This window comes from Chaetura pelagica, unplaced genomic scaffold (assembly GCF_000747805.2).
Source record: "Chaetura pelagica isolate M959 unplaced genomic scaffold, ChaPel_1.0 scaffold82, whole genome shotgun sequence".
NCBI classification, from domain to species: Eukaryota; Metazoa; Chordata; class Aves; order Apodiformes; family Apodidae; genus Chaetura; species Chaetura pelagica.
The window spans coordinates 3,173,626-3,201,241 of NW_009952990.1; the positions used below are offsets into that span (position 1 = coordinate 3,173,626).

Sequence of the window (27,616 nt, forward strand, 5' to 3'; positions counted from 1 at the left end):
CTTTCCCCTGACAAAATGTATGCTTGGATGATCCTAGTTAATTTTATTAGAATATTTCCTGTAAAGAGGTATAATTTTTCCATTTTGCTATTTTTTGGAGGTCCCTGTTTTTTGCCACCTGCCCTTCACACACACGCAACCCTCCCCCCGCCTTATTTTTCAGTCTCTCTGTGTGCTCAAGGTGAATATTTTGCTATTTTCAGAGTGCTGTAAATAAAGCAGTAAATGTCATATTATCAGTAACCAAAGATATTCCCCTGTGGAAATTTGCTTACTTGCATCATGAGCAGCAGCAGGTGAGTACTTTATTTTGATGATGTGAAAAATTTATTATTTTGGTTAACATTTCTTAATCTTATTCATAAGAATATGCTCTGTACCCCTACTTCGATTTGTAATCTGGTGGATCCTCCTTTTAAGTGAAAGCCTCATTTTTAATCTCTGTACCAAGTAATTGAACATAAAAATAATAATTCATAAACCTTATGTTTAGTTGTTTCTAATATTAAAATCAAAAGTGTTTTAAAAAAAATCTTTTGAATGTACTGTTCAAGTATGTTGATGATAGTATGGATAATTTGTGAAAACTAACATCTATGGGTGTTACTAGCTGACTGCTGCAATTAAAAAAACAACCAAACCACTAGGAAAAATGTTGAATTCAGTTTCCTTAAGTAGAATTATTTGCTTGTATACAAGCAGCCAGCTCTCTGCTGCTTCCAGGACTTTTTTTGACCAAGAGTGGATATAGATTGTAATTCTACACTAAAGAAAGCAGGAAGATCTGAGCAGTTGTGTAGGAGCAGGGAACAGCACATTGTATAGGACACATATTTGGCAGATTTAATTCAGAGATTATTAATATAGAGCTCCACATAGTAATTTTTATAAAACCACCTTTAGCACTAGAGCTATAGATCTGTAAAAATCCAAACTAAGGTCAGGAAGTCTTGTTGTGGATACTTTCTCTGTACTTTGTTCTTAGAGGTATTTATTCTCTGTGTGTTACTAGATGCTCCATAATGTAAAAAAAAACCTGAACAACTCAAACTACTTGACATCTGTTTTTTCTTGTTTAATTTTTACCAGATGGAACAAGCTGTTGCTGTAGACCTAGGTGATGAGAGCAAACTCACCAGGCTAGTGACACTGAAACCTTTGGACAAGCAGATCACCGAACATAAGGATGTAAACAAAGTGGTGATGCAACTAAGCACAATTATATTATCTCTTAAAACTGAAGCATCAGATCTTCTGAACAGCTTTTTTTAATTTTCAGGCATCTGGAGCAAGGTTAAATACATATTTCATAAAATAAGTTGCTGTATTGTGAAATTTTCTAAATAAACTATTTTGGGCTGTGTAAGGAGACAATGTGCGCAGTAGGAAGAACTGGTTTCATCATATAAACCCATATACCTGTAGTACCTCTTCTGTCTACTCCTGTATTGACCTGAACTTGTCATTCTTTATCCATTAAGCCATCTAAGGAAGAAAGTAGAAGAACAAAAAAGGAAGAGCTCTGTTGGAGAGGGTTCATTTGTGTTTCCACAGTACATCAGAGAGCTGGGTCCCCCAGTTAACTATTAGGTAGTGTAATATCAATGCTAAAAAATAATTAAAATAAACTTCTCTTATATAGGATCCAGAGGAAAACGTGAGAGAATTTATAGATACTAAACCAACAATGGCTGAATTCCAAACTCAAATAAGATACTTTTCTGTAAGTATTAAGTCTTTAATAAAAATGAACTGTTCAGAGGAATTGTAGTGAAATTAAAAGCTTCTAACTTGAGTTTGTCTTAGCAATTAGAAATGCAAATCAGAGAACTGCCAAATCACTGTGTACTGGAGTCAGTGGATATTGCAACAGAGTCATTGAAACCGCTCAAGACAAAGAACATTTGGACTAGCTTTGAATAAAAAGTCTGCCACAGACATGGATGAAATTTATTCATTCATTGAAAATATTAGCAAGAGATTAAGCAGACCTATCCACGACCTTGATGATGTACGGGGAGCTATGGAAACACTAAAGGAAATTAGAGAGAATGAGATTAAAATTGACATGACAGTTGGACCTATAGAAGAATCTTATTCTGTGCTTCATAAATGCAATCTACTCTTTCAAGATGTAAATACAGATTTTTTAATTATGGATTTGTTTTATGCAACTTTTTGTTTCTGCCATTGAGCTGTAAGAAAATTGCTGTCAGTCTTTGGTCCATAGCTTTGGCAGATGAAAATTGGCATGACTTGTGAGAAGCAAGTGGAGCTGTGACAATTTGCAATAGAAGAGCTTCTTAATTTTCAATTTTTTTTTCATCTTGAAATTGTGCTTAAAAGAAAATTTTCCTACAAACATCTTTCATATGAACTAGGTATAAAATAGGACTTGTTTGATTGAAACAGAAATATTTTTCAGTTTGCAAGCAGTCAGTTTTGGTTTAGGATGTACTTTTATTTTGCCTGAAAAATACATGTAGGTCAGTCTTTTTTTGCCCTTACAATATCAGGTCCATTTTCAGATTTTTGATAAAACAATGACACTGCAAAAGCTTAATCTGGACATGGGTTTGCACAAGAAGTTAACTTTGTTTAATTCAAAGTGAAGTACAAACCAGACGATTCCAGTGTGATTTTCACTGTCTCTAGAAGTCTTTGCCTACAGTCAGAAACAATGAGCTATATATTATGTTGCCAGCCTGCAACTGGATTTTTATTTAGTCTCTTGGTCCGCTGGTTGAAAAATGAGAATATATTGTACTATGAAATGGCGCATTGTGATTCTCAAGAATAAAATATTTCTTATTTTTTGTGCTTTTTAAGGAATCCGTAAGTTACCGAAAGCATTGAAGGAATGGCAAGCTTTTCAAGACCTAAGAAAAAAAATTGATGACTTCACAGAGAGCTGTCCTTTGCTTGAAATGATGGCAAACAAAGTATGTTCAGCATAATAATTTGGAGATAAGATTCACTTGAAAAACTATTGAAGACTATGCTGTATAAGATGCTTTCATAATTCTATTTTATAGATAAAAGCAGCTATATTCATGGCTAATATTGACTTAGGCTTAGATACAGAAAAGTAAAACAAAAGGCTTCATAATGTGATTAAAGGAAATATTAAGGCTTTCAATGGGATTGAAATCAAGACCCTTCTATTTGTTTAACAGATGCAGTCCAAAAATATGTAATTGTTCTAGTCCTAAAAATAACACAATTTTAAAAAATCTTCCCCATTTCATGTGGACTTTTCTAGGCAATGATGTCACGACACTGGGAAAGAATTGCACAAGTCACTGGGCATCAGTTTGATGTTGACTGAAAATTTCTCTCTGAAAAACATAATGGATGCCTGTTTATTAAAATATAAAGAAGATATTGAGGTACATGTAGTCATTTAGCAAGTACATTAGTTTTATACCTGTTACCTTTTGCAAAAACAAGATAGAGGTAAAAAATAAAGAAGGAAAAATCCAGTAGTTTCTATCTTCAGTTCTATTGTCACTTAGTTAAATCTGTGATCCCTCCAGAGAAGTGACCAGATTTGTCTTGTTCTATAGCGGAACACTTCCAAGGCAAAAACATAACATCAAACCTCTGCTGTACCCACTTTCCAGACAAGGATTTAAGCAGTGTGAAAGATTCAAAGTCACAGCCTCCTGAACCTGAACTTGGGGTCCAATCTAAGTAGCTGCTCCTTTTCTTTCTGATGCCATAACCAGGTTTATGACAGTCCTGTCCTCACTGTTTTCAAGAGGTAGCAAGCAGTCACCTTGTCCATGTACACTGTATTCTTGGACTCTTTATTGGTTTCAATGGGTAATATGTCTTTCCCTTAAACCCCTCAGTAGGTATTTCACTTCCAAGAACAAATTCTGTCTGCAGATTTACTGAGTAAGTGAATTTTCAAATGTGTAAGGTGCTAGTGAAGATGGAGTATAGCCCATAAAATGTTCCAGGTGCAAGTAGTACTGTGATATATAGTTTGTAATATAATCATTTTTAGGTGATTCAATGTGTATTTTCATTAGCTGGAACTTACACTGAAATCTGAATCTGGCCAATGAATTTTACTTGTTTTTGCAAGTGTGCATTATATTAGCTTTAGAGGAGTGTGATTTACTGTTTTCATTTTATACAGGATATCTGCATCAGTGCAGTTAAAGAAAAGGATATTGAAGCAAAATTGAAGCATGTAATCAGTGAATGGAGTACTCATGTTTTCAGTTTTGGCCAATTCAAAACTCGAGGAGAACTTCTCCTGAAGGGATCAGATATCTTGGAGAAATTAGCTTTGGTGGAAGACAGCCTCATGATACTGGGGTCGCTCATGAGCAACAGGTAGAAAACTGAATAAATGCATATATTGTGTAAATCTGATCAAGCCCAAAAGCAAACGATTATAATCTTAGCTTCTTTTTCCCCTTACCTCATGTTCGTACAGGTATAACCCACCATTTAAGTCCACTATACAACAGTGGGTTCAGAAGCTGACCAGTACTGCGGAGATAATAGAAAACTGGATTACTGTACAAAACCTCTGGATTTACCTTGAAGCTGTGTTTGTTGGTGGAGACATTGCAAAACAACTACCTCAGGTATGTTGATTTATGGTAACAGAACGTTAATGGCAGTATGTTGTACCAGGAGGTGAGCCACATCACAGAGTTTACTTGCCAATGCACATAATGCGTAAGTGTTGTGGGCTGCACTTAGGCAGTTCAGAAGAAGCTTTGCCAAACTGGGGCCTATTTGGTTGAACTGCTTAGAACTTGGTAAGAACCTACAGGAACAGAATTGTTTGTAATTCAGGTTCAAATGTTCCTGTGAGCTTACAATACTAGTGAATCATAAGATGGTACAGTGCTCAGGACTACCTAATAGTACAAAACTGATATATCTCTTTTGCCATATATGCAAACATCCCTTTCCTCTTGTGCATACATGTTTATAGGCTCTGAGTTATGTAAAAATAGAACAACAGATTTTCTGTATGAATTCTGTACTCACTAGGACCCAGTATAATGAAGTACCACAGAAAGATGCTGCAAGACTTGGGCTGCCCAAGGCCATTATGACCTACCATGATAGCAGCTGCCAAAGGGTTAAGGAATGATCTCACTTCCTACAGGAGAGAAATACCAGAATAAGCCATTCTCTCTATTTTATCTCCTAATGAGAGGTTTTCATGTAATTCTAACACACTACAGCTTAGTAGCACTAAGCTAGTGCTGTGACTCAACAAAACTATTATTATTGGTAAATTATTAAATATTAATTTATTTTAGCCCACATCTCATATAATTAAATGCTTACAATTTGCAAAACTAAGATTGATTTTTTTTCAGTTAAGTAAAGCTTTCTTAACTGTTATTTAAGATAACAATCTGGGTTTTTTTTGTTGGTCAGATATGTTTGTATTGTTAATGCTTATCAAAGAATCAGTAAGCAGTTTTTGCTGATGAACAAATGCTGCAGCACAGCTGAAGTATTTGATAACTGCTAAACCTGCTCCTTAAAAGAATAATACATGAACCAGTATTCTGGAAAATAGCAAATGTGGTGACTGTCTTTAAAGAAGGAGGAGAAGGAACAGCTTGGTGCAGGAGTAATGACAGATGAGTGGGCTAAATTACAATCCCTGGATGAATACTGCAACAAATAACTGTCTGTAAACACCTGGAAGTTAACAAGGAGATGAGTAACAGTCAGTGTGGATTTATTAGGAGCAAAACTAGTCAAATGAATCTCATTCCTTTTTAGAGTAGGCAACAAGCTTTGTGGATAGAAAAAAACTAGTAGTTGCTATATATCTTTATAGGCTTTTTACATTGTCTCTCACAATGGCCAGATGTTTTTCAAGAGTGCCGTGATTATGATCCTGTCTTGTGACAGGCAAATGACTTTGGAGGGTCTCTTGAGATCTCATAGTTCTCAGATAATTTATGATCCCATTAACATTTCAACTATTAGAGGTGAAGAAAGCTTTTTTTAAAGTCAGTATACTTAGTGTAGAAAAATATTTATTCTCCAGCTCCCACTATTTAAGAACTTGTATCCTTTCACCTAGGTCACCTTAAAAGTACAGCAGTTTCTGACTATTTATACTCGTTTTGTTTGTCAAGTATTACTACTAACAACTTACTCTTCATAACCTGTGTGGAGAAGCCATTACATAACACTGTGTATTGCTATTAGGAAGACTGTAATTTCTGAGAAGGCTGAACTTTCTGGTGTGTTTTCAATCCTTTTATATGAACAATTTTGGTGTCCAACATGAAATAAAAGACATCGCCAGGGCTGTCCCATTGGACTCTTTCTCTCTTGAACTCTGGTGGTTATAATCACTAATCGTTATAATCCTGCCTATAAATATTCATACATTAACCCTGCAAAGAAGACTTGAACAGCAAGAGAAATATTAAATTATTACCTTGTCTCATGGAATTCTTCAATTTTTAGAATTTGACAAACATGAGGAAGAGCTAATGAATTTTTCATGTACTCCCGGAAGCCAGAAGATTTCAGAACATTGATAAATCGTGGCAGAGAATTATGCAGAGAGCCCATGAAACATCAAACATTGTGCAGTGCTGTGTTGGAGATGAGACTCTGGCACAGATGTTACCACATTTACAGGAACAATTGGAAATCTGTCAGAAATCACTGACTGGGTATTTGGAAAAAAAACGGTTAATATTTCCAAGATTTTTTTTTTTTTATCTGACCCTGCTCTTCTGGAAATCCTTGGTCAAGCATCTGATTCCCACACTATTCAGGTACAAATAATAAGGTAATACAGTTCTTATGGTAAATATTAGTAAGGGAGGACTATGGTGGTTTTGGTTACTTAGTTGAGATAATTTCTTTCACTTATGGAAAGATTTATAGATTCTTCTAATATAGGACTTAGAGGCAAAGTAAGAATATCATATCAGATCTGTTTATGGAGGGTTTGCTTTTTTGTTTGTTTGGGTTTTTTGTTTGTTTTGGTTTTTTGTTTGTTTATTTTCCTTCTTTTTCTCTTGCAGGCACATTTGTTGAGTTTGTTTGATAATGTTAACCGAGTGGGATTTAATGAAAAAAACTACGACCAGATTTTATTGTTTGAATCTCAGGAAGGAGAACAAGTCAATCTTATTGAACCAGTCTTAGCTCAGGTAATGGAAATACATCCTACAGTTTTTTCATTACTTGATTTAAAGTAGATTTATGTTGTAGAAAACAACATTATTGCACTGTGCTATTATTTGACTAGCTGAATGAAACCTGCCAATGTGAACAGCAAGAGCAAAGGCCAGAAAGGACAGAACATCTGTGTCATTCTGTAACAATTGTGTTATCTGTTTTTCAGCAGTACTAAGATGAAGTTCCAAATGCATCACATGTTTCTAGAAGGACAGTGGAGCAGACGGAGGAGAGGAATCTTTTAAAGATTAGAGAGTAACAAAGAGGGAAATAGGAATATGACAGACTGGAAAAAAAAAAAAAGTTGTGTAGGGCATTTTCTCTTTGTGAATTATTCATAGACTAATTTTTTAAAAGTACTTTCTTTTTTATTTCAGGGCAATGTGGAATTCTGGTTAGGTCAGCTGCTGAATGGGATTAGGAAAACAATCCACACCATCATTAGACAGGCATCAATGGCCATTAGTGATTCAGGTTTTAAACTGCATGACTTTCAGGCAATGTTTCCTGCACAAATAGGACTTCTGGGAATTCAAATGGTCTGGACCAGAGATGCAGAGAATGCACTGAACAGTGCCAAAACAGACAAAAAGGTAATATTTAATGAATCTTTAGGGATTAATTAAAAGTGTCCTTTGGCACAGTGCATATTGTGAAAAGTAAAGAAGTAACATGTAGGAAAAAGAAAAAATACTAGTTAAGCAAGCAGAATAATAAACAAACAGGGAAACAGAATGATAAAAAATGTGTTAGGCTGTCACACCTTCTCACCATCCTCATCATGTGCCTTAGAATTGTTGTAGTGCTCTGATTTTTTTCTATTGTTCTGTCATTCCAGTCATCTTGTGAAGGAACAATTTCTCAGTTAGGGAATATAGGGAATCTTTCCTATTATTTTCCAATATCAGATTTGGAAAGAAACAAAGAGTTCCCCAAATACGGGGAAATAACTGTACTTCATGGCCGTTGGTCTGCTGTAACAGAGTGTACTGGGTTCTTCAGTTGAGCTGTTTCTGGGAGGAAAGGAAGGAACAGAAGCCATTTGAAGAGGTGCTGCTTTAATCTCAGACATGTAGAGCAGATCCTGTTAACACCAAGGTTATTACCAACACTGAATCTATGAAGGGGGAAGGAGAAGATGCAAAATAAAGAATTGCAAGTTATCATTAGTCAGGAATACACAGTGAGATTGGACTAAGAACCAGTAATGTCACCCTACTATAAAAGTAAATGCAAGGGAATGGTACCATGCTGCACTTTGATATTGAATGAAAAAAAGGACTCTGAGCTACAGAGAAGACCACTTAGTGCTACATTTTCTGCATCATACAAAGTTTTAAAAGGGCATAGAACTGCTTTCAGTGCACTCTAGTTCTTATGCTCACTAGACGTGAAAGTGCTTTTACATTAACTGAAAAACAACTTTTGTTTCCTTGGGATGAACTGTGTGTGTGTTTGAGGGGTGGGGAAGTTGTTTAGTTCTCCGTTAGTTTTGAAGTGGTTTTAGTGCTTTTTTTTCTTGGCAGACAGGGTGAGTTTTAGGCTTTGCATATATTTGCAGAAAGCCCAGGTGATCATTCTCTCACATATTTGGAGCAAGACTGTTTATGAGCTGAAAACCTCAGCCCTATATAATTTGTTGTGTAGCAGGAACATCACTGACAGAGGCTGATGCTGTTTACCTGAGTCAGTATTGTATCATTAGTAATGTATTTGGTGGAATTTTGTAACTGGATCTGGTGCCACTAAAGAAGTTATTATTTTACCACTGGGATTTAAAATTACACTACATTTCCCCAGTTAGAGGCAGTAATAGATCTCTAGGTTCCTGTTACCCTTTGAAACAAGGAAAGTTCACCCAACAGTGTGAGTTCTGTTAAGTCAGTATTTATTCATGGCGCCGGATGCACAGGGGAGAGCTCCTCCAAAAATGTGCGCCTTACAGGGTAAGGTGAGAGATATATACAGCTGATACCTAATTATGTGTAATATTTCCAAGAAACACTTTACATATTCATTAGTTTCCCAAGAAATAATTTACATAAGTGTCTGCCCATTATCACATGTATGTTAAGTCCATTAGGGTCTCCTGGGGGTCGCTTACTTCATCCTGGAATCTTCCTCACAGGAACCTTTGGCCTTCTCCGGTTTATCTCTGCTGACTCCGCAGCAGTGTTCCTTACAGCAGGCATCTCTAGTCTCAGTTGAGTGGCTTCTTTCTTCTTCAAGGACCCTTGTATTTCTTCCCTAAAACTACAGATGAGCTCACACAAAAGGCTTTTACAGCTCACCAGCAGTAGGCCCAGATGAGAGATTTACACCCTACAAGCAGTTAACTGTTTGAAGTCAGAGTTTGGTTAATGCTCTGTTTCACCCTAAAGAGCAGATACTGCTTGGGCTAATGTGCATTACCCAAAACCAGGGACTGATAGTTCTAAAATTATTCAGGGAATGCAATCAGCTGAAGACTAAATGTATAGTAGAAGGAACAGCAGTCTTGCAATAAAATCTTATGATGTGACCTCTTCACCTAGAGAGAACCTTCTTGTACTCTGTTGGGCTAGGAATGAATGCATGGGGCGCAGTCTGCAAATCCAACTGTAGGATTCCAAGCCTGATAAATGTAAAGCAGATCATAGATGTCATGGCCCCATGTATTTGCAGATGTTTTTTATTTTTTTTATTCTAAACACTAGAAGAACAAATCATGTTTGTATTAATATAGCTGTTCTTCTTGCTGTGTGGAAAAGGTAATGCACACAACAAGCAAGAAGTTTTTGGATCTTTTGAATGATTTGATTGACATGACAACACACAATCTGACAAGAATGGAGTGCACAAAGTATGAAACTTTAATCACCATTCATGTGCACCAGAAAGATATCTTTGATGATTTGGTAAGTTCTTAAAACCTTTAAGGGACTTCCTGGAAGTTTTTGCACATATAAAAAAATGTATAAACAAATCTTACAATCTATTAGTCCTGTGATATAACATATCAGATTTAGTTTGATTTCATATAGGTGTCATGCAGAGATAAGGGTGAGTTATATATCTGTATGTTCACAGCTTCAGACTTCAGCTTTTAAAATGGTTGTTGATACCCATCATGCACAAATTAACTGTGAGCAAAATCTTTTAACTTTTAAAATAAAACTTTTTTTCAAACTGAAAAGGTAATACGTTATTTAATTGAAATGCAAAAGGAAAAGAAGTCCCTTTAGTATTGCTGTCAATCATCTGATTTCCAGCCCAGCCTATGTATTGATTTAAGGTAATAGTTAGTCAAGTATTAAAGTGGTGAGGTTCCATATATTTGAAAGGGTAGGAGAACAAATATTTTAAATTTTATTTTTATAATGGAGTTTCATCAGACCTCCTTTAGATAAGTATATAGAATACAGGAAACTATAATTGTAAAAATGGAATTTTGAAATAGCTTTCAAAGAACTTGCATGGTGCAAGGGTCAATAATTCAATGCTGCATTGTTTAATTTATGCATATATGTTAGGAAGATAAAAATTAAATGTGTGAAGAAAGATAGAAAATCATAAAGAAAAATACTGAAATAAAGAAAACTGCCATCTTTGGATATAGGCATGGGTTTTTATCCTATGCCCATAATTTTAAATTTATTTTCATACTTAATTTTAATTGGACATTTAATTATCAATTAATTAAATATCATCTTATAATAAAATTAAATCACAGAAAACTGGTTAAATTTAAAGGGTCTGTATGTGAAATTAAAAATCCAGGGCAAGTCCAAAACTGGGCAAATTATTCTTAATTGGCACATCTGATGTTATTCTTTTCTATCAAAACACACTATCCCCTGCTAAGCACATCCTTTTGTGATTGAGGGGAAGTGGAGAGAAGTGGCTGATAATCCAGAACCTCCTCTTCACTTTACACCACGTCAGCAATGCTGAAAACCAGGACTGTGCATTCCGTAAGAACTGGTAGTTTTGAGATCAAGTGTGAAAAGTAGTGAGTGATTCAAGATCTATTCATCTGCCACAAATCTAAATATGTGTGTGGCAAATGAATACTGGAAAATACATCCCAAATAAGCAAACACATAGACATGGATACAACATATTCAAGCATTGTCCACGATTTAGTATTCCTGTGAGTAATGGAACCAGACACCATGCAGAGTAACCAGTATTGTTAGTTAGTTTTTTGTTAAGTTTTCCATCGCTCCTCTTCAGTATCTCTGTAAGACACAATTCCTTATCTCTGTACACAATTCAGAGGAAAATCAAAGTGGTCAGAAGGTTCAGAGCATGTCATAGACAGCTTTGAAAAGATAATTCTGGGTGTCTTGACTTGACTCGTTCTTCCAGCTCTTGAATTCATGCCTAGTGGACATGTATTTCTGTATGGACTTCAAGATGAATTTGTTAATTTTCTTCTCTTTCATTATTGTATTTATTATTTCTCTTTTCCATTATAGGTCCATATGAACATTAAATCTCCATCTGATTTTGAATGGCAAAAACAGTCTCGATTCTATTTCCTGGAAGATTTGGATAAATGTGTTATCCAAATCACTGATGTAGAGTTCACCTACTGCAATGAATACTTGGGGTGTACAGACAGGCTTGTTATAACTCCCTTAACTGACAGGTAGGTATGAAAAGAATGCAGTGCATAGTACTGGAGCTAAGACTTAATTCCTTTGACTTGGTTCCTTTAACTTTCATGAGGCTGAATTCTGTCTTTGGTTGCACTGTAGTGCTGCAGTAGCGATGGTGAACAGCAGAGGCCAGTGCTTACACACTCAGCTAGCATAAGCAGGCACCCCGGAGGAGGGGACTTGAATTCTCTTAGAGTGTTTTCTTGGGCTATACATGCTAAAGTAGGCATTGAACAACTTGTGGTCAAGATAAATACAGCTGAACACCATGCACTTCACCAGCCTAAAGAGGGCAGATCTAAAAAAGAGTATAGTGCTGCTTTCAATAAACTGGTAGTTGCGTGGGAATTTGGGATTATGGGAAGTGGTTCATTTGAAGTCACCCTAGAGGAAAAAAGCAGTAACTCAGGACACAGCATTAAATAGGTAGTGCCAATACGGTTTTAAGCAAGGTCCATGGAGAATTACAGGACTGCAAACTGGAGAGTTATACAGCACAGAACAAAGTCCAGTAGATGCATATTTTCCTAAAATACTTGGTAGTGCTTCAGCTAGGGAAGAGGCAAATATATAGAAGAGAGCTTGTTCTTTTAAGTGTGGATAGGAATGTCAGGATACTGTGCATATTCAGTAATTTATTGCATGAAGAATGACTGCAGGCTGTTGAATTAATCTTGGAATTCTCTTTGTGCTCTCTACTACTAGTGAAATTTTAGACTTTTGCCAATTTCTGAACCAAAATTATGCAAAGCAAGCTATTTAAGAGAGCTAAAATCCTATGCTTCAATACCTGGCTTTTAATATGTAGCACACATCTGCCACATTCTATGTTATGTACTCTCCTATTCCTGTGCTAGACAGAGATCTGTTTGTGGCAGCAAACATGCAGTTGATTAGTGGGTATGGCAGCACTACCACGTGGACAATGTTTTTGCCCTCCAGGAGAGACAGTATCAAGAAAATGTTCTTATGCAAAATTTGTTCACAGCATTAAAATGCAACCTAATTGGTTAGGGATTGTTTCGAGGTGCTGTATCATGTGAGACTGAAAGCTAGTGCAGGGTGACTTGAATAAAATGAGTCTTTTGAATGAATTTAAACTATAATAATAACAACAACAAAAAAGAACAAGGATAGCTGTCTTTGGGCTAACCTAGAGGAGCCAAACTGTCCTGCAGGATTGTTGACTATCCAGTCATAAATTGAAAAAGTATTTAAAGTAGACATGTTTCCTGGTGTTGGCATGAGAAACTTATTTGCTTGAGCAGTGTTGCATAAGATCAGATTTTACTCCCTTGTAGGCTTTTCCTATTTTCATTTTTTTAATATTGCTATATGGACTTGTATGAGCTTCTGACAGTTTGCAGGTAAGTGTATCTTTGCTTTCCATTAATGAACTTGGAGTTAAGTGCTGTTTGACTAATGATTTTGTGTTCAGAAAGATTCCCAAAGCACATGGTAAATACATGCTGGGGATAGTACCTTGTGTTAAGACAATGGGACTGAAACTGAGTGCTCCTAGACATCATGTTAGACACAAATCTTGTCATGGCAGATATATAAAGTGCAATGCAACTTCTGTTTAAGACTTGTACTATGTATAAATTTTTTCCTTACCTCATTTTCAGTAGCAGAATTGTTAGGAGTCATTTTTTTTCTGTGTTAACTGTTAACTGATTACTGAGTAATACTGTGTTAAAGCATTATTAGTGCTATTATATTAGAATGACTACTGTGTTATTTTTATAGGAAGTTACACTAGCTGGTATAATTTGGGTTTTTTCAGTGTCCATTTTCTCTCCTTGGATATATTGTAAAACTACTGAGTTTCACAGTGTTAAAACGGGCTTACTGGGATTTTGGAGCTGTGTAGGTTAGAACAGCAATCTTCCTACGTTCTTCTGTAATCTCCACACCATCAGGGGAGGTGAGACTTAAACCTGGTGTCATCAGCCTAGGATGGAGGCTGAAGCAGATCTTCCTAGGGTTTATGGGTCCCTCTGTTGCCCATTAAAATCTTCCCTCTCATTCATTCTCCTCCTGGAACTCAAAGACCTAGTATGTCCAGCAATATTGCTCTGGTTTGGCATTCTGGTGGGGAAATACTAAGAATAGAAGCTGTGTCCAGCCTCTGTGCCTTCCTATTACCATATCAAAGAGCCCATCTTGTGTGCCCTGGGGAGAGAGTATGAAGATGGGAAAATAACACAGAAACCCAGCAGGTCTGGGTGCTGCAGTATAAGACTGAGTGATGGAGGGAAGGTATATGATTAGACAGAGAAAATCACAATATTACAGTATTTTGGTGTTTGGCATTTAGAATTGGCTTGTGCCTTTCCTGAGCTGGTGCAGTCATTGCTGTGCCACATGTCTGCTTTTCTGCAGGTGGAGCAAAGGGGACACCTGGCAACTCAGCTTCACAGTGTGCAGAGGGGGTGACTGAGAACTTACCACAGGGAAGCTCACCCATTTCTGCTCCCTTCTCCAGCTCTGTATAATACAACTGCTGTGGTTGCACTAATGTATTTCAAGTAATTCATAGTATAAAAAGGTTAATATAACTCTTTTCTCTCTAGGTGTTACATCACACTGGCACAGGCCCTGGGCATGAATATGGGTGGTGCACCTGCAGGACCTGCAGGGACAGGGAAAACAGAGACAACCAAAGACATGGGCAAATGCCTGGGAAAGTATGTTGTTGTTTTCAATTGTTCAGACCAAATGGACTACAGAGGACTTGGCCGTATCTATAAGGGTAAGAAATAATCTGGTTTATTCATTTTAGAGTCACAAGTTCTTGCCTCTTCACGAGTGAGTTATCAGTGGTCAGTAGGGTATTTTCTTCCTCTTATTTCCAGATGCTCATCAGTTTTTCCTAATATTTGATTATTTCTCTTTTTTATTTCCCTTTAATTTCCTTTCATTTTTTTCTGCATGCTTTCCATTTGTGGTGATATTCTTTTGAAGAGGTTTTTTGTCCTCTTTTCCATTTGTCTTTTAATCTTTTCTGCTTATTTTTTTATGCCTCTATCCCACCCATCCCCAGGGAAAGGATATGTAGGGATATGTAGCCTTCCCTTGCCATTTTTTTATCAAGCAAGAAAAAAAATATAGAGCTCAACGATACAAAGATACAAAGTGGTGCAGTGTTTAATTTTGAACACTAGAACTTTCTTGAAAACAAAAACATTGAGAAAGTGATCAAAATAATAACTTTTCAGGATAAGCAGAGTTTTGAAGTTAATTTTGAAAACAGCGGTTGGGTGATCCAGTATCTGTGGACTCCATTATGTCTGTTTTTTGTTTTTTTTTTATATTGGTTACTATTGGTTATCTGAACTAGCATACCACAGAATGCCACCATTTGCTGTGAGTGGCAAGCTCTAAGATCTAACATTGTAGTATTGTCATCATATGCAACAGAAGCCAAGTAATACTGTGTATTATGTCCTTGTTATCTGGCTGCTTCCTTTAATTGCATGCTTGTGTTCTATATGAGTTAGAAAAGACATTTACACAACTCAGCATATTGGTGCTCAGGCAACTCTGATGCATTCTGAAGTAGCTATGCTATGTGATTCTTTTATCATGTGAGTTTCATTATACCAGGTTTGTAGGATATCTGTACTGATGTGGGTGTGTGTCACATTTCCTAGAGTTAAAAATATCTTTAGTCTTGTCCTTTGCTTTCTGCTTTTCCTCCATTTCTGTATTTGATTGCCATACTACGTTCTGTGTGGGGACAGCAATTAATGCACAGCCTGACAAGGCACAACAAAATTGCATTGTCTCCACGCTGTTATGCAGGTAACAGCTTGCTATGCCTTTGCTTCTGTGTGTGTGAGTGTATGTATGTGTGTGTCTTTCCTTTTTTTCTTTTTAAACACTAGCAGAATGAAATAATTTTGCAAGAACTGAATGTATGCTGTGGGATATTGGGGTCTCAGCATTGATGGACAAGGCGAGAGCAACTGACATAGTCTACCTGGACTTATGCAAAGCGTTTGACAGCATCCCACATGACATCATGGTCTCTGAGTTGGATAGATACAGATTTGATGGATGGATCACTTGGTGGATAAGGAATTGGTTGGATGGTCACACTCAAAGAGTAGTGGTCTATGGCTTGGTGTCTAAATGGAGATGAGTAACAAGTGGTGTTCCTCAAGGGTTGGTACTGGGACTGGCGCTGTTTAACATCTTTGTCAGTGACATGGTCAGTGGAATTGAGTGCACCCTCAGCAAGTTTGCTGACTACACCAAGCTGTGTGGTTTGGCCAACATGCTGGAAGGAAGGAATCCATCCAGAAGGACCTGAATAGGCTTGAGAGGTGGGCTCATGCCAACCTCATGAATTTCAATAAGCCAAATGTGAGGTCCTGCACCTGGGTTGGGGCAATCACAAGCAGAATGACAAGTTGGGCAGAGAATGGGTTGAGAACAGCCCTGAGGAAAAGGACTTTGGGGTGTTGGTTGATGAGAAGCTCAACATGAGCAGGCAGTGTGTGCTTGCAGCCCATAAAGCAAATCATGTCCTGGGCTGCATCAAAAGAAGTAAGGCCAGCAGGTCAAGGGAGGTGATTCTTCCCCTCTGCTTTCATGAGACCCCACCTGAAATACTGTGTCGAGCTCTGGAGCCTCCAACACAAGAAGGACATGGAGCTGTTGAAGTGAGTCCAGAGGAGGGCCATAAAGATGATCAGAGGGCTGGAGCACCTCTCCTGTGAAGACAGGCTGAGAGAGATGGGACTATTCAGCCTGGAGAAGAGAAGGCTTCAGGGAGACCTTTCAGCAACCTTCCAGTATCTGAAGGGGCCCAGAAGAAATCTGAGGAGGGACTTTTTACGAGGACATGTAGTGGTAGGACAAGGGGGAATGGTTTTAAACTGAAAGAGGGGAGATTTAGGTTAGACTTTAGGAAGAAATTTTTTATTGTGAGGATGGTGAGACACTGGAACAGGTTGCCCAGAGAAGCTGTGGAGGCCTCATGCTTGGCGGTGTTCAAGGGCAGGTTGGTTGTGGCTTTGAGCACCCTGCTCTAGTGGGAGGTGTCCCTGCCCGTGCAGGGGCATTGGAACTAGATGATCTTTAAGGTCCTTTCCAACCCAAACCATTCTATGATACTGGCCTTGTCAGAGAGTCGGATTTTCTAACTCTGCACAGCAGGTGGCATTACAGAACAAGTGATTATTTTTTTCCTTTCTGAAGAAAAATGGTATGGCTAGAACCTTACTCCACAATTCTGTAAATAACTTAATTTTAAAAATGTTCAATAAAGGGATAGTAAGTGTAAGAGACAATATGATGTGGAAAGAAGTCTCTTAAGTAATGTCCTGCTTTAGGGCTTTTTGTTGTATCCCAAAGAGTAGACACTGATGTTTAATAAACATAAACATAGTAGCAAAACTTTTTTGTTTGTTTGTTTTAATAATGAATCCTAATATTAATGTGACATATGTAACAAAAAGGGTCAAATGTATTTGAAAAATCTGTGCAAGAATTTTTCATCAGAGCACAGCAAGAGTAAGGCAGCTCCACAAGGGAAGACAAGCCAGGAGCCACCACAGTGACCACCACACAGGCAGGGGCAGGGACCTCACTGGGCAGGGCACAGTCCCAAGGTGCCTAAGCAGGGCAGGTTGGTGACAGCTTGTTACAGCAGCTGACCAGTGACCATCAGACAAGGTGAAATAACAATCTGGGTTCAGGCTCCATCTAGGAAGCTCAGTCAGAAACGGCAGGAGGCAGGGCTGTGGAAGTGTTCTGGACAGTTCTGGGATCCTTCTGGTAGTTGTCAGCAAGTCTGGGTAACACCAGAATAGGGCTGTGCCCAGCCCTACTCACTACATAGCTCAGGCAAAGACTGAGGACTCAGACCTACCTGAACTGAGGGGGAGCTCTTGGACTGGAGAACAGAGGTGTGGGTAGAAGTCACAGGTAAGGCTCCTCAGGGAAATTAAGGCTTATCAGTGCATCCAGGGCCCTGATATTCCTCATATGAAAGGGAGAACATGAGTTGACTTGCTGCCACACCAGTGAAGTCAAGGAACATTCTTCATTTGTTTTGAAAGACAGTAGGGTTGAATCTTTCATATTTTAAATTTTGTACCTCTCTATAGAATTATTTCAATTTTTTGCTTCATTGTAGTATTTGTATATATTCCCTTTGCCTTTACATTTTGTGATTAAATCCATGTGACTTTTTATTCATGTCAAGTTCTTTTATTTTTGAGGATGTTTGTCCTTATAATATCACAGGAATTAGTTAGAAGCAGTTTAGGGAAAAATATTATTCTACATATGGAATTGAACTGAATTTCATGGGAGATCTGCAGTATTGCCCTGACTGAATCAAATCTTAAGGAGCCAGTTTTGGCTCTGCTAGCACTGGGTTTTATCTACTGTTAATCAACTAAATTTGTTGAAGAGTTCTTCCAAAATTACATGGCTAAAAAAGACCAACTAATACAACAATATTAAAATAAGTAGTTAATGGGCATCATAAATGGTAAAAAAATGAAGATAAGAATTATTTAATTATTTTTTTCCTTTTTTGATGCCTGCAAAAACTGACAAGTACTGGTTTGGCTATGATTACTCATCACATCAGAAGATGGGACAGAGTAGAAGAGGGGTAGAAAAGAAACATAAAAAGGGCCTCAAGGGGATTTGGCATAAGATGAGAGTTTCTAGAGGAACATCTTAAAGAGCAAGAGAAAGTCAGACAAGGAACGGCAGAGGGAAGGGAAGTAGAATAATATGAGCAGAACAGGCCAGAGCAAAGACAAGAGAAGAAAAAACGTGAGACAAAACCAAACAAAGGAGGAAGTATGTATTAATAGTAGTATTAATGACTTTTTAGTACTTTCGCTTCCATTAACTTAGGTATCTTAAGGAATTAGCATTACAGGTAAACCACCCCTTGATTTATTTTCCTAGTGCCAAAGGCATTGCCATATGAAGTCTGGGAATTTGAGGGAGTTCTAGTCATAGTTGTTCAACATTGCAAACACACTAATGCCTTTTCTTGGACATGTGCTTTATTTCTGCATTAAGCACTGCCTTCAAACAGCTTAAGCCAAACTGAGCTCCACCAGCCCAGTGAAATGAATTAAGCACCTCTGAACATTTGTAGCACCAGTTAAAGTATGGATCCACGTCCTGGCTGTACCCAGGCAATAAGAAATGCTAGTTCTGGTGTGGGCTTTGGAAAGGGAGGAGATGGCATCTGTGAAGTTCCCGTGTAGACTTATTAGCCTTTGTCTCTTGTGAAATGGAAGTGGAATAGCAAGGGATTACATAGCTTTCTGTCTACTGCTCTGGTAAACTGCCATTGTAGACTCTCCTGTTTCAATTCTACAGAAGAAGGAGTACTTGACTCTCCCAAAGGACATTCATTGCATGATGTTTATGGATATTAATGTTTGTCTAGAATTCCATAGCCAGTTCCAAATAACAGCTTTAAATGTGACATCAGAATCCTCTCTCTTGAATAGCAGGATGCTATTCTCCAACGATTTTTGACCTATTAATTTATTGTTATAAAATTCTACATTGCTTCTGTCTCAATTGCAGTGGTTTCTAAATTTGATTCTGTGCTTTTCATCGAGGCACATGTCTCTTAAGCTCATCTCTGACAATTTCACCCCTGTATGGATGAATTTCCATCATAAGCATTTGTGCTTCTAGGTGCTATATACAATAATTTTGAACACTTTTCTGCTTTATGGTTGCTGTTAAAGTGTAGGGCACTTTGTAAAGGAGTTTGTATGTCTTTCTTCCAAGGGGTAATTCTTTTTCTGTGTGTCATTAATGCACAGCCTGATTTGTTTTGAGGTCTTACTTCTCATTTTATTCTGTGTTCATACTCTCTGTTCTTCTTGTGTTACATTAAGTTACATAGAAAGTGCTATATTTTATATATAAATTACTCTTCTTCGATCTGATAGTTTAAAAAAAAATATTTTTCTTTATGCTTTTTTAGGTTTAGCCCAGTCAGGTGCGTGGGGTTGCTTTGATGAATTTAACCGGATTGAGCTTCCAGTTTTATCAGTAGCTGCTCAGCAGATATATATCATACTTCAGTGCAAGAAAAATAAGAAACCTCAGTTTGTCTTCACTGATGGTGATGTTGTTGACATGGACAGAGAATTTGGTATATTTCTGACTATGGTATGTGTTTGAATATATATAAATGGCATTGTGAAAAATGTTTCCTATTTAACTTCCCATTGAAATTTAGCTTTTGAAATAATTGAAACTGTCTGTTAGAAAATAGTGATTACAGTTTCAACAATAATTTGGTCAAATTATATTGATAACATTTTCTCTTCCACATATTTTTAAGTGGAACTTATGACTTGAGATACGCAATTATCATTAACCACATACTTTAAATGCTTTTTTAGTTGAGTATTTGATAGATGTAGACTAAACCAAACCATCTTATATTTTTAGTCAAAGTCTATCAAAATAAAACAGAAGTAATTGACTAGTGCAAAGACTACTGTTAATTGTTCTGGTCAGTATTTCATCACCTTGAAGAATCTTGAACCACAATCTTTCTGTATGAGAGCATGCAGGAAACCACCCTCACCCTGGTTCATGATGGCTTCTAGCAGTGCAAGAGGCAAAGAAGCAGGAAAGTGTAATATTACCTTAAAAGCCTCATTTTATCTCCCCTTCTTTAGCTGAGGGCTACATCCTAAGAACTCAAAATGGAAGCATTTTTCTTTATTTCAAGGTTTCCTACCTTTGAAAAGGTGTTAAAATTTGATTTGAAAAAGAGGACAAAGTAGTGGCACACAAGGGCCAATGGGAAGGCAGTTTGGAAGCAGCTGGAAGAGTTTAAGAAGTTATCACTGCATATCCAGTGACTACAGTTCTCACAGCTGAGTGATACAGTAGTCACATGAATGACTTAGACATCTTCAGTTCAGATCTTTTAGTTCAGTAATGGCTTGCACTGCTTAACTGGCTTTGCACTGAAATGATCTGGGAATGCCCACAAAGGACAGTAACCTTCAGCACTGGAACAGTATCAAGACCCTGAGGAACTAACCATTTTAAATGGCTCCGACAAGGCCTGTAAATGATCATCTGTCTATCTGTGTGTCCTGGACATCTCCAGGTGAAACATGTGATACCACAGACTCCATGAACTGCAATATTTAGGCAACTGTGTAGTGATGTGTAATTATGACGTGCTCGAGTTACCTGTTGTAGCCTGGCATGTGCTCCTCTGTTTGCCAAATAATTATCAGAGAAGATAAACCTTCCTATCCTGCTTTCACTATGAAAGATTTTCTTTTATATTTTGCATTTTTCAGAACCCTGGCTATGCAGGGCGACAGGAGCTTCCAGAAAACCTGAAGATCCAGTTTCGCACAGTTGCCATGATGGTGTCTGACCGCAGCATTATCATGCGAGTCAAGCTGGCGAGCGTGGGTTTCCGAGACAACCAAGTCCTCAGTCAGAAATTCTATACACTCTACAAACTCTGTGAAGAGCAGTTATCTAATCAGGTAGAATAAATATTTGTCTAAGTGCAAGCTGTCATTGGCAGGGAATGTAGAGAGTACACTTTCATAGAATATATAATACTTTTGACACCCAGAAACCTATTCATTTTTTTATGGTTTTCAGTTTCAAGTTCTGGAAAAAGAGTCTGAAATAATCATATTTTTGTGTTTCAAACTAGTTTTTGTAGTAAAGGAAGTTGATTTGTGATTTTTAAGCTGAGTACAGTTATTGGAGAAGTTATGAGGAATGGTGTAGAGTAGAGGACACATTTTTCAGTTTCCTTACTTATGAAGACTAGACTTACTGGAGAGACACTGTAAGAATTGTAAATAACGAGTGCCTAGAAGGCACTGTTTTGTTGAGTGCTACAAGAAAAGTTATTTTCTGTTTGGTATGGGGTATTTAAGCAGAAACAAAGGATAAAGCTGCTTTTAAGAACAGAACTAGTTGTTGCCTTTTGAATGCCTTGTGCTGGCTGTCCACTGGAGGGTTTCAAAGAGAGATCATATGAAGCATAGGAAGTGTGTGCAAGTTGCAGCTCAAATGAGAAGCCTGCTTTAGTTGGATCCTAATGAGCCTAGGTGTATTGATTACATTCTCCATCACAGTATTTCAGTTCTATACCACACATTTATTAGTGACTATGTTGACTTCCATGTAGAAATCTTGGACTGCACCAGAATAAAGTAATGGTACATTATATTGACCTTATTTCTGAGTTTAGAAATATACAGATACTGAATTTCTTCATCAACATATAATCTGCTTTCCAAACAGAAAGTTGTTAATATTTTTTAATCTTAATGTTTCCACCTGCAAATAAGATTTCCTGGCAGTACCTGGCTGAATATTCGTATCTAGCATTTCTAACTGGTAAAAACTTGGCACCTGGTTGAAAAATAGAAAATAAGGCTGGGTGGAGCCTTGAGGGATCATCCATTTACCTTTATGACAAAAAAAAAAAAAAAAAAAAAAAGCTTTTAGCTAAATAGTTTACTATAAATGCTTGTGACTCTCCTTAAGATTTTCCACTGACATATACCCTACAGTTTCCCAGGCAATCTGTCCCCAAGTTTGATTTTGCTGACATTCACAAAGTTTTCTCTAAAAGTTGACTTGAATCTCCCTTGCTGTAGTTAAGTACATTACTTCCTTTGTATTCCTTCTGTTTTCCTCTTGGCAGGTATTTTTTGCCTGTTGAAGACTTTTATCATAACTCATCCTACATACTTACTCTTTCTATTTCTACAGTAGTTTTTGGTTTACTTCTTCCTGTTGTAACATGTTTTCTAGTCAGCTAAAAGCTCTGTTTTCTAGGTTCTTTTCAGTAGGGTTTATCTGCAAGTGTGGAATCCAACTTTTGGGCACAGTACAGAAGTGCCAACTGCAATGGAAATGTCTTTTCAACTGTCCTAAAAGGACACTTTTATTTTTACTGCCCACTCTAATTGTAGATGTGTCATTGGGAAGTTTGTGGCTTCAGTCCAATGTCAGATTTTTTTTGCAAAGCTTTCTATACCTGACTTGTTTCTTAACTGAATGAAGAAGAATTGTTACTCTTCTTCCTTTGTGCAGTTGGTAATTTCTGCCTGTGTAGTTTTTTGCACTTGTCTTTTTTGTAGTTGCATCATACATAGATAATGTATTGAATTTCTCTTGCTAATTTTCAATCTAGTTGTGGCCTAGTTCACCAGCTTGATGTCTGCAAACCTAATCAATAAGTTATTTCTTGATGAAAATTCTAGTCTGTACTCAATGTATTGTACCAATTTGTCAGCCCCAGGAAGTAGGAGTGGAGGCTGTGCGAAAGGTGGTGTTTTAATTTTCTCCGTTTCTTACCATCTGAATATACTCTAGTTGTTTACAAATTAAATTAATTTTCCACAAGTCGATTTGTTTTGCCCATGATGGTAACTGGTCTTCCTGTCTTTATATCGACCTGTGAGCTTTCTTTTCACCTTTTCTTCCTCTGTCCTGCTGAAAAGGGGGAATGAAAGAGTGGCTGGGTGGGCATCTGGAAGCTGGGCAAGGTCCACACACAATAGGTAGTATAAAAAAAGGCATCTGTGCACTTGATCTCAAAAACATTTCTGATAATCAGAGGGAACAGACATTCTTCAAATATAATAATATCTTTATTATCTCCTTCCATATCTGTCTTAGTTTTCTGGGCAGCTGAAAATAATGGAGACTTCATAATTTAAAACCTCTACTCTGGTAGCTTTCCTTCTAGGATTTGCATCAATGGTCAAAGAGGAAACACATTATAGAACATCTGCATATATTTTCAAATCTGTGTCAACTAAGAGAGAATTCTATGTTCAGGTACAAGTGCTAAAATTAATGGAGTGCTTCTATATGGCTCTGCAAATATGCAGCTGCACCTGTAGTGAAAGGGAGAATATTCCAGCCCTCACTCCAAGTTCAAAGCTGGTTAGATTCACCTCTAGGATGCACATGGCTATTGGAAGTAAATCCTTCTATTCTGAACCAAATGGTTACGGTATGATCCACAGAGTGCAAAGTACAGCAGAGGATAGGCTTACATATAACAAATTGTATCTGAATGATTTCAGTATGCTTCTTTCTATCAGCATGGTATTGGCCTTTGAGTCACAAATCCCAGTACCATATATCAAGATAGCAACAGTCCTTGCATGAGCAGAAAATGACAAAAGATGCAGCTTGGTTACAAATGACTTGTAAAAGTGGTGGTCTACCATGAAAATGGGATACTTGCCACATATGGACATGCAACACTGGAAACTATCTCCAGGATATGATAGCAACAGAACTAAAAGTTCAGTTGAAAAGATGAAAAGCTGTAACATTAATAATATTTGAAAGTTCAATAGTGTATTTATTGCTTTAATAAATTTAATTTTCAGCCCTCTCTTGTTTTAAAAGCACTTAATCTTTGTGGTACCAATTGTGTTTATGTGTTATTTCAAGGTTCATTATGACTTTGGGCTTAGAAATATCCTGTCTGTTTTGAGAACACTTGGAGCAGTGAAAAGATCTAATCCTGAAGAGGCAGAGAAAACTGTAGTGATGAGAGTTCTGCGGAACATGAACCTCTCCAAACTGGTACTGTAACACTGGTGACTTTCCCAAAAGGAGTACTCTGTTTGCATGTTTAAGTGTATATTATTCACTTTGAAAATATATTTTTCTTAAGCAGTTGGATACATTATTTTGTAATTTTTACTATGGTCTATCAATGAGTGGAGAATCAGAACACAGCTACGCTCTAGACATTTTGTTTCTGTTAAAGAGAGAAAAAACAAATGAGAAGCCTTAGCTGAAAAAATAATTGGCAATACCATCAGAATGTAGGACACCTGACCTGGTAATCTAATTTGACTCTTGTTTTTAATTCTTTCTGCCCTATCTAAGGAGAGAAAGGAAGAATACATTGTGTTAACTTTTAATTAAACATTCTTCTTAATCCAAAATTTCTATTTATAAATTTCTTGGGAGTCTGTTGCCTTTTCAGAACACCATAAGAATTGCAGTGAGTAAGGTAATTGAAAGCATTTAATACGTACTTGTATAGTCTAATCTCTTTTGATATTACTATTTAAAGTATTCATCTTTCTTTTTATTGTTGTAATTGAAAGGTTATAGCATATCTAGACTCTGTGTATGTACCTTGGGAGCCAGTTCTGTGATGGAACCAATTACTCTGTTTCTGCTATTAGTCTATTCAGCCTATTGGTACATGTGTTCAAACCGATACACATGCTTCATTGGTTTACAGAAGTAAAAATATAACGAAAAAATCAAGGGCTAAATACAATTTGAATAAATATTGCTGGTTTATCTGACAAATGAAGAAATGCATGTGTATATAATGAAGACAACTGTCTTAAAATGTTAGCATTTTTAGAAGCTTGGAGTATTTAACTTGGAAATTACTACTTGTGATTGTGTTGTACGAAATTCACTTAATAAAACTGGTTCATAACTACAATATTTGCTTTGGAAAAGACAAGGTTTTCTACTGCCATCTTTTAAATGGCATATTCTTGAAGATTGTTTACAGCTGTAATAATAATTTCAATGAATAAATAATATATTTTGGCAGGTGGATGAAGATGAACCTTTATTTATGAGTCTCATTAATGACCTATTCCCTGGAATTACTCTGGATAAAGCTGGGTATCCTCAACTACAGTCAGCCATTCAGAAACAGGCAGAGAAAGCAGGGCTTATCCATCATCCACCATGGATTCTTAAACTCATTCAGCTGTATGAAACTCAACAAGTCCGACATGGTTAGCATGCTAGATGAGGTTTTGAGACTGCATTAAAGCAATAGATTTTTTATATTATGTTCTAAAGAATGCAAATTATTTTCACACACACACACACAAAAAGTATTTTAAAGTTGAACAGATGTACTTTTTAAAGCCTATGTGGTTATTTTGCTAGGAAGCTGTTATGACTTCTTTTTGGCATGCAGTGCACACATAGTGAGATTTTAACTTTGTTGTATTGCATTTTTATGGGAAATATGAATGTGGCCTTCAGGCACTAAAATTTCTATGAAAAAAGTTAAAACATAGAGTATACATTACAATTGATTTACATGATACCAGGCCTGCTGGCGACAGACAGGGTGTACCTGTCTCAAAGGAGGAAGAGTATCCTGGCACAAGAGCTAGCAGGGGTTGTCCAGAGAGTTTAACCTAGATTTGAAGGGTGAAGGGCACAAAACTGGGCTTGCTAGAAATAAGCCTGGGGCCTGCACACGATTATTTGAGGGATGGTGCTCTAGTGAGGTCTTTTGGTCTGCCATTTCAGTAGAGACAGGGGATGAGATCCATGTGGCAACAAAGATGCAAGGGTTACTTGCTTTGACCTGTTTTGGAGATTGGTTGATGAAGTCCCTTGGGAAGCAGTCCTGAAGGACAAAGGAGTCCAGGAAGGCAGGACATTCTTCAAGAAGGAAAAAGCACAGGAGCAGGCTGTCCCATGTGCCAAAAGATGAGCCAGCAGCGCTGGCTGAAAAGCTGCCCAGGAAAAGGACCTGGGGCTGCTGGTTAACAGCTGGCTGAACATGGGCCAGCAGTATGTCTGGGTAGCCAACAGCATCCTGGCTTGTATCAGAAATACTGTGGTCAACAGGAGCAGGGAAGTGATTGTCTACCTGTACTTTGCATTAGTGGGGTTGCACCGTGGTACCACATTCACCTTTGAGTCCCCCACTACAAGAAACACATCGAGGTGCTGGAGGGAGTCCAGAGCAACGAAGCTGGTGAAGGGTCTGAAAAACGAGTCTTATGAGTACCATCTGAGGGAACTGAGATTGTTTAATCTGGAGAAAAGGAGGCTGAGGGGAGACCTTATTGCTCTCTACAAGTACCTGAACGAAGGTTGTAGCAAAGTGGTGTTGGTCTCTTCTCCCTAGTAACAAGCAACAAGACAAGAGGAAATTGCCTAAAGCTGCACCAGTGGAGATTTAGATTGGGTGTTAGAAGAAACATCTTCACTGAAGAGTTCTTAAACTGAAAGAGGATGCCCAGGGAAGTGGTTGAGTCATCATCCCTGGAGGTGTTTAGTGGTGCTTAGGAATATGGTTTAGCAATGGAATTGGTAGAGTTAGGTTAACAGTTGGAGTTCATGATCTTGAGGGTCTTTTCCAGCCAGAATGATTCTGTGATTCTGTGAATTCATAAATAGCCAATTTTGTTCTGTGTTATGAAAATAGTTGCTGCCCTCAGACACAGTTCAGTTATGAAGCTTGTGTTTAATGTTACTGTGGGATTATGATGCAAAGAAGCTTACAAAAAATAACCTCTAAACCCTTTATTTTAATTGATTCTACCAAGCATGCAGTATAATTCCAAGTTTTGTTCTTTGTGTTCAATTCTGGCCATTTCATAGAATCATACAATGATAGGGGTTGGAAGGATCCTCTGGAGATAATCTAGTCCAACACTCTGCTATATAACGGGTTCACCTAGAGCAGGTTGCACAGGACCATGTCCAGGCAGGCTTTGACTACCTTCAGAGAAGAAGACTCCACAACTTCTCTGGGAAGTCGGGTTCAGTGCTCTTTCACCTTCAAAGTAAAGAAGTTTTTCCTCATGTTCAGATGAAACATCCTGTGTTCCAGTTTGTGCCTGTTGCCCCTTGTCCTATCGCTGGGCACCACTGAAAAGAGTATTGCCCCATCCTCTTGACACCTGCTCTTTAGATATTTACAAGCATTGATAGGATTCCATCTTAGTCCTCTAGACCCAGGTTGCTCA

General features: G+C 37.6%; 1 protein-coding gene across 1 annotated transcript in view; it reads left to right on the forward strand.

The window, feature by feature from the left end:
- LOC104387729 (dynein heavy chain 5, axonemal-like) overlaps positions 1-27,616 on the forward strand; it is a 139,214-nt gene that overhangs the window by 23,182 nt on the left and 88,416 nt on the right. Inside the window, 22 exon segments of the mRNA XM_009996513.1 lie at positions 204-296; positions 1,090-1,293; positions 1,643-1,723; positions 1,807-1,883; positions 1,885-2,134; positions 2,517-2,574; positions 2,830-2,942; positions 3,263-3,324; positions 3,326-3,389; positions 4,148-4,347; positions 4,451-4,608; positions 6,521-6,714; positions 6,717-6,785; positions 7,038-7,166; positions 7,572-7,787; positions 9,945-10,091; positions 11,655-11,827; positions 14,414-14,592; positions 19,822-20,009; positions 21,167-21,361; positions 24,312-24,446; positions 25,447-25,636. Of these exon segments, the coding sequence (XP_009994815.1) occupies positions 204-296; positions 1,090-1,293; positions 1,643-1,723; positions 1,807-1,883; positions 1,885-2,134; positions 2,517-2,574; positions 2,830-2,942; positions 3,263-3,324; positions 3,326-3,389; positions 4,148-4,347; positions 4,451-4,608; positions 6,521-6,714; positions 6,717-6,785; positions 7,038-7,166; positions 7,572-7,787; positions 9,945-10,091; positions 11,655-11,827; positions 14,414-14,592; positions 19,822-20,009; positions 21,167-21,361; positions 24,312-24,446; positions 25,447-25,636 (3,175 nt within the window).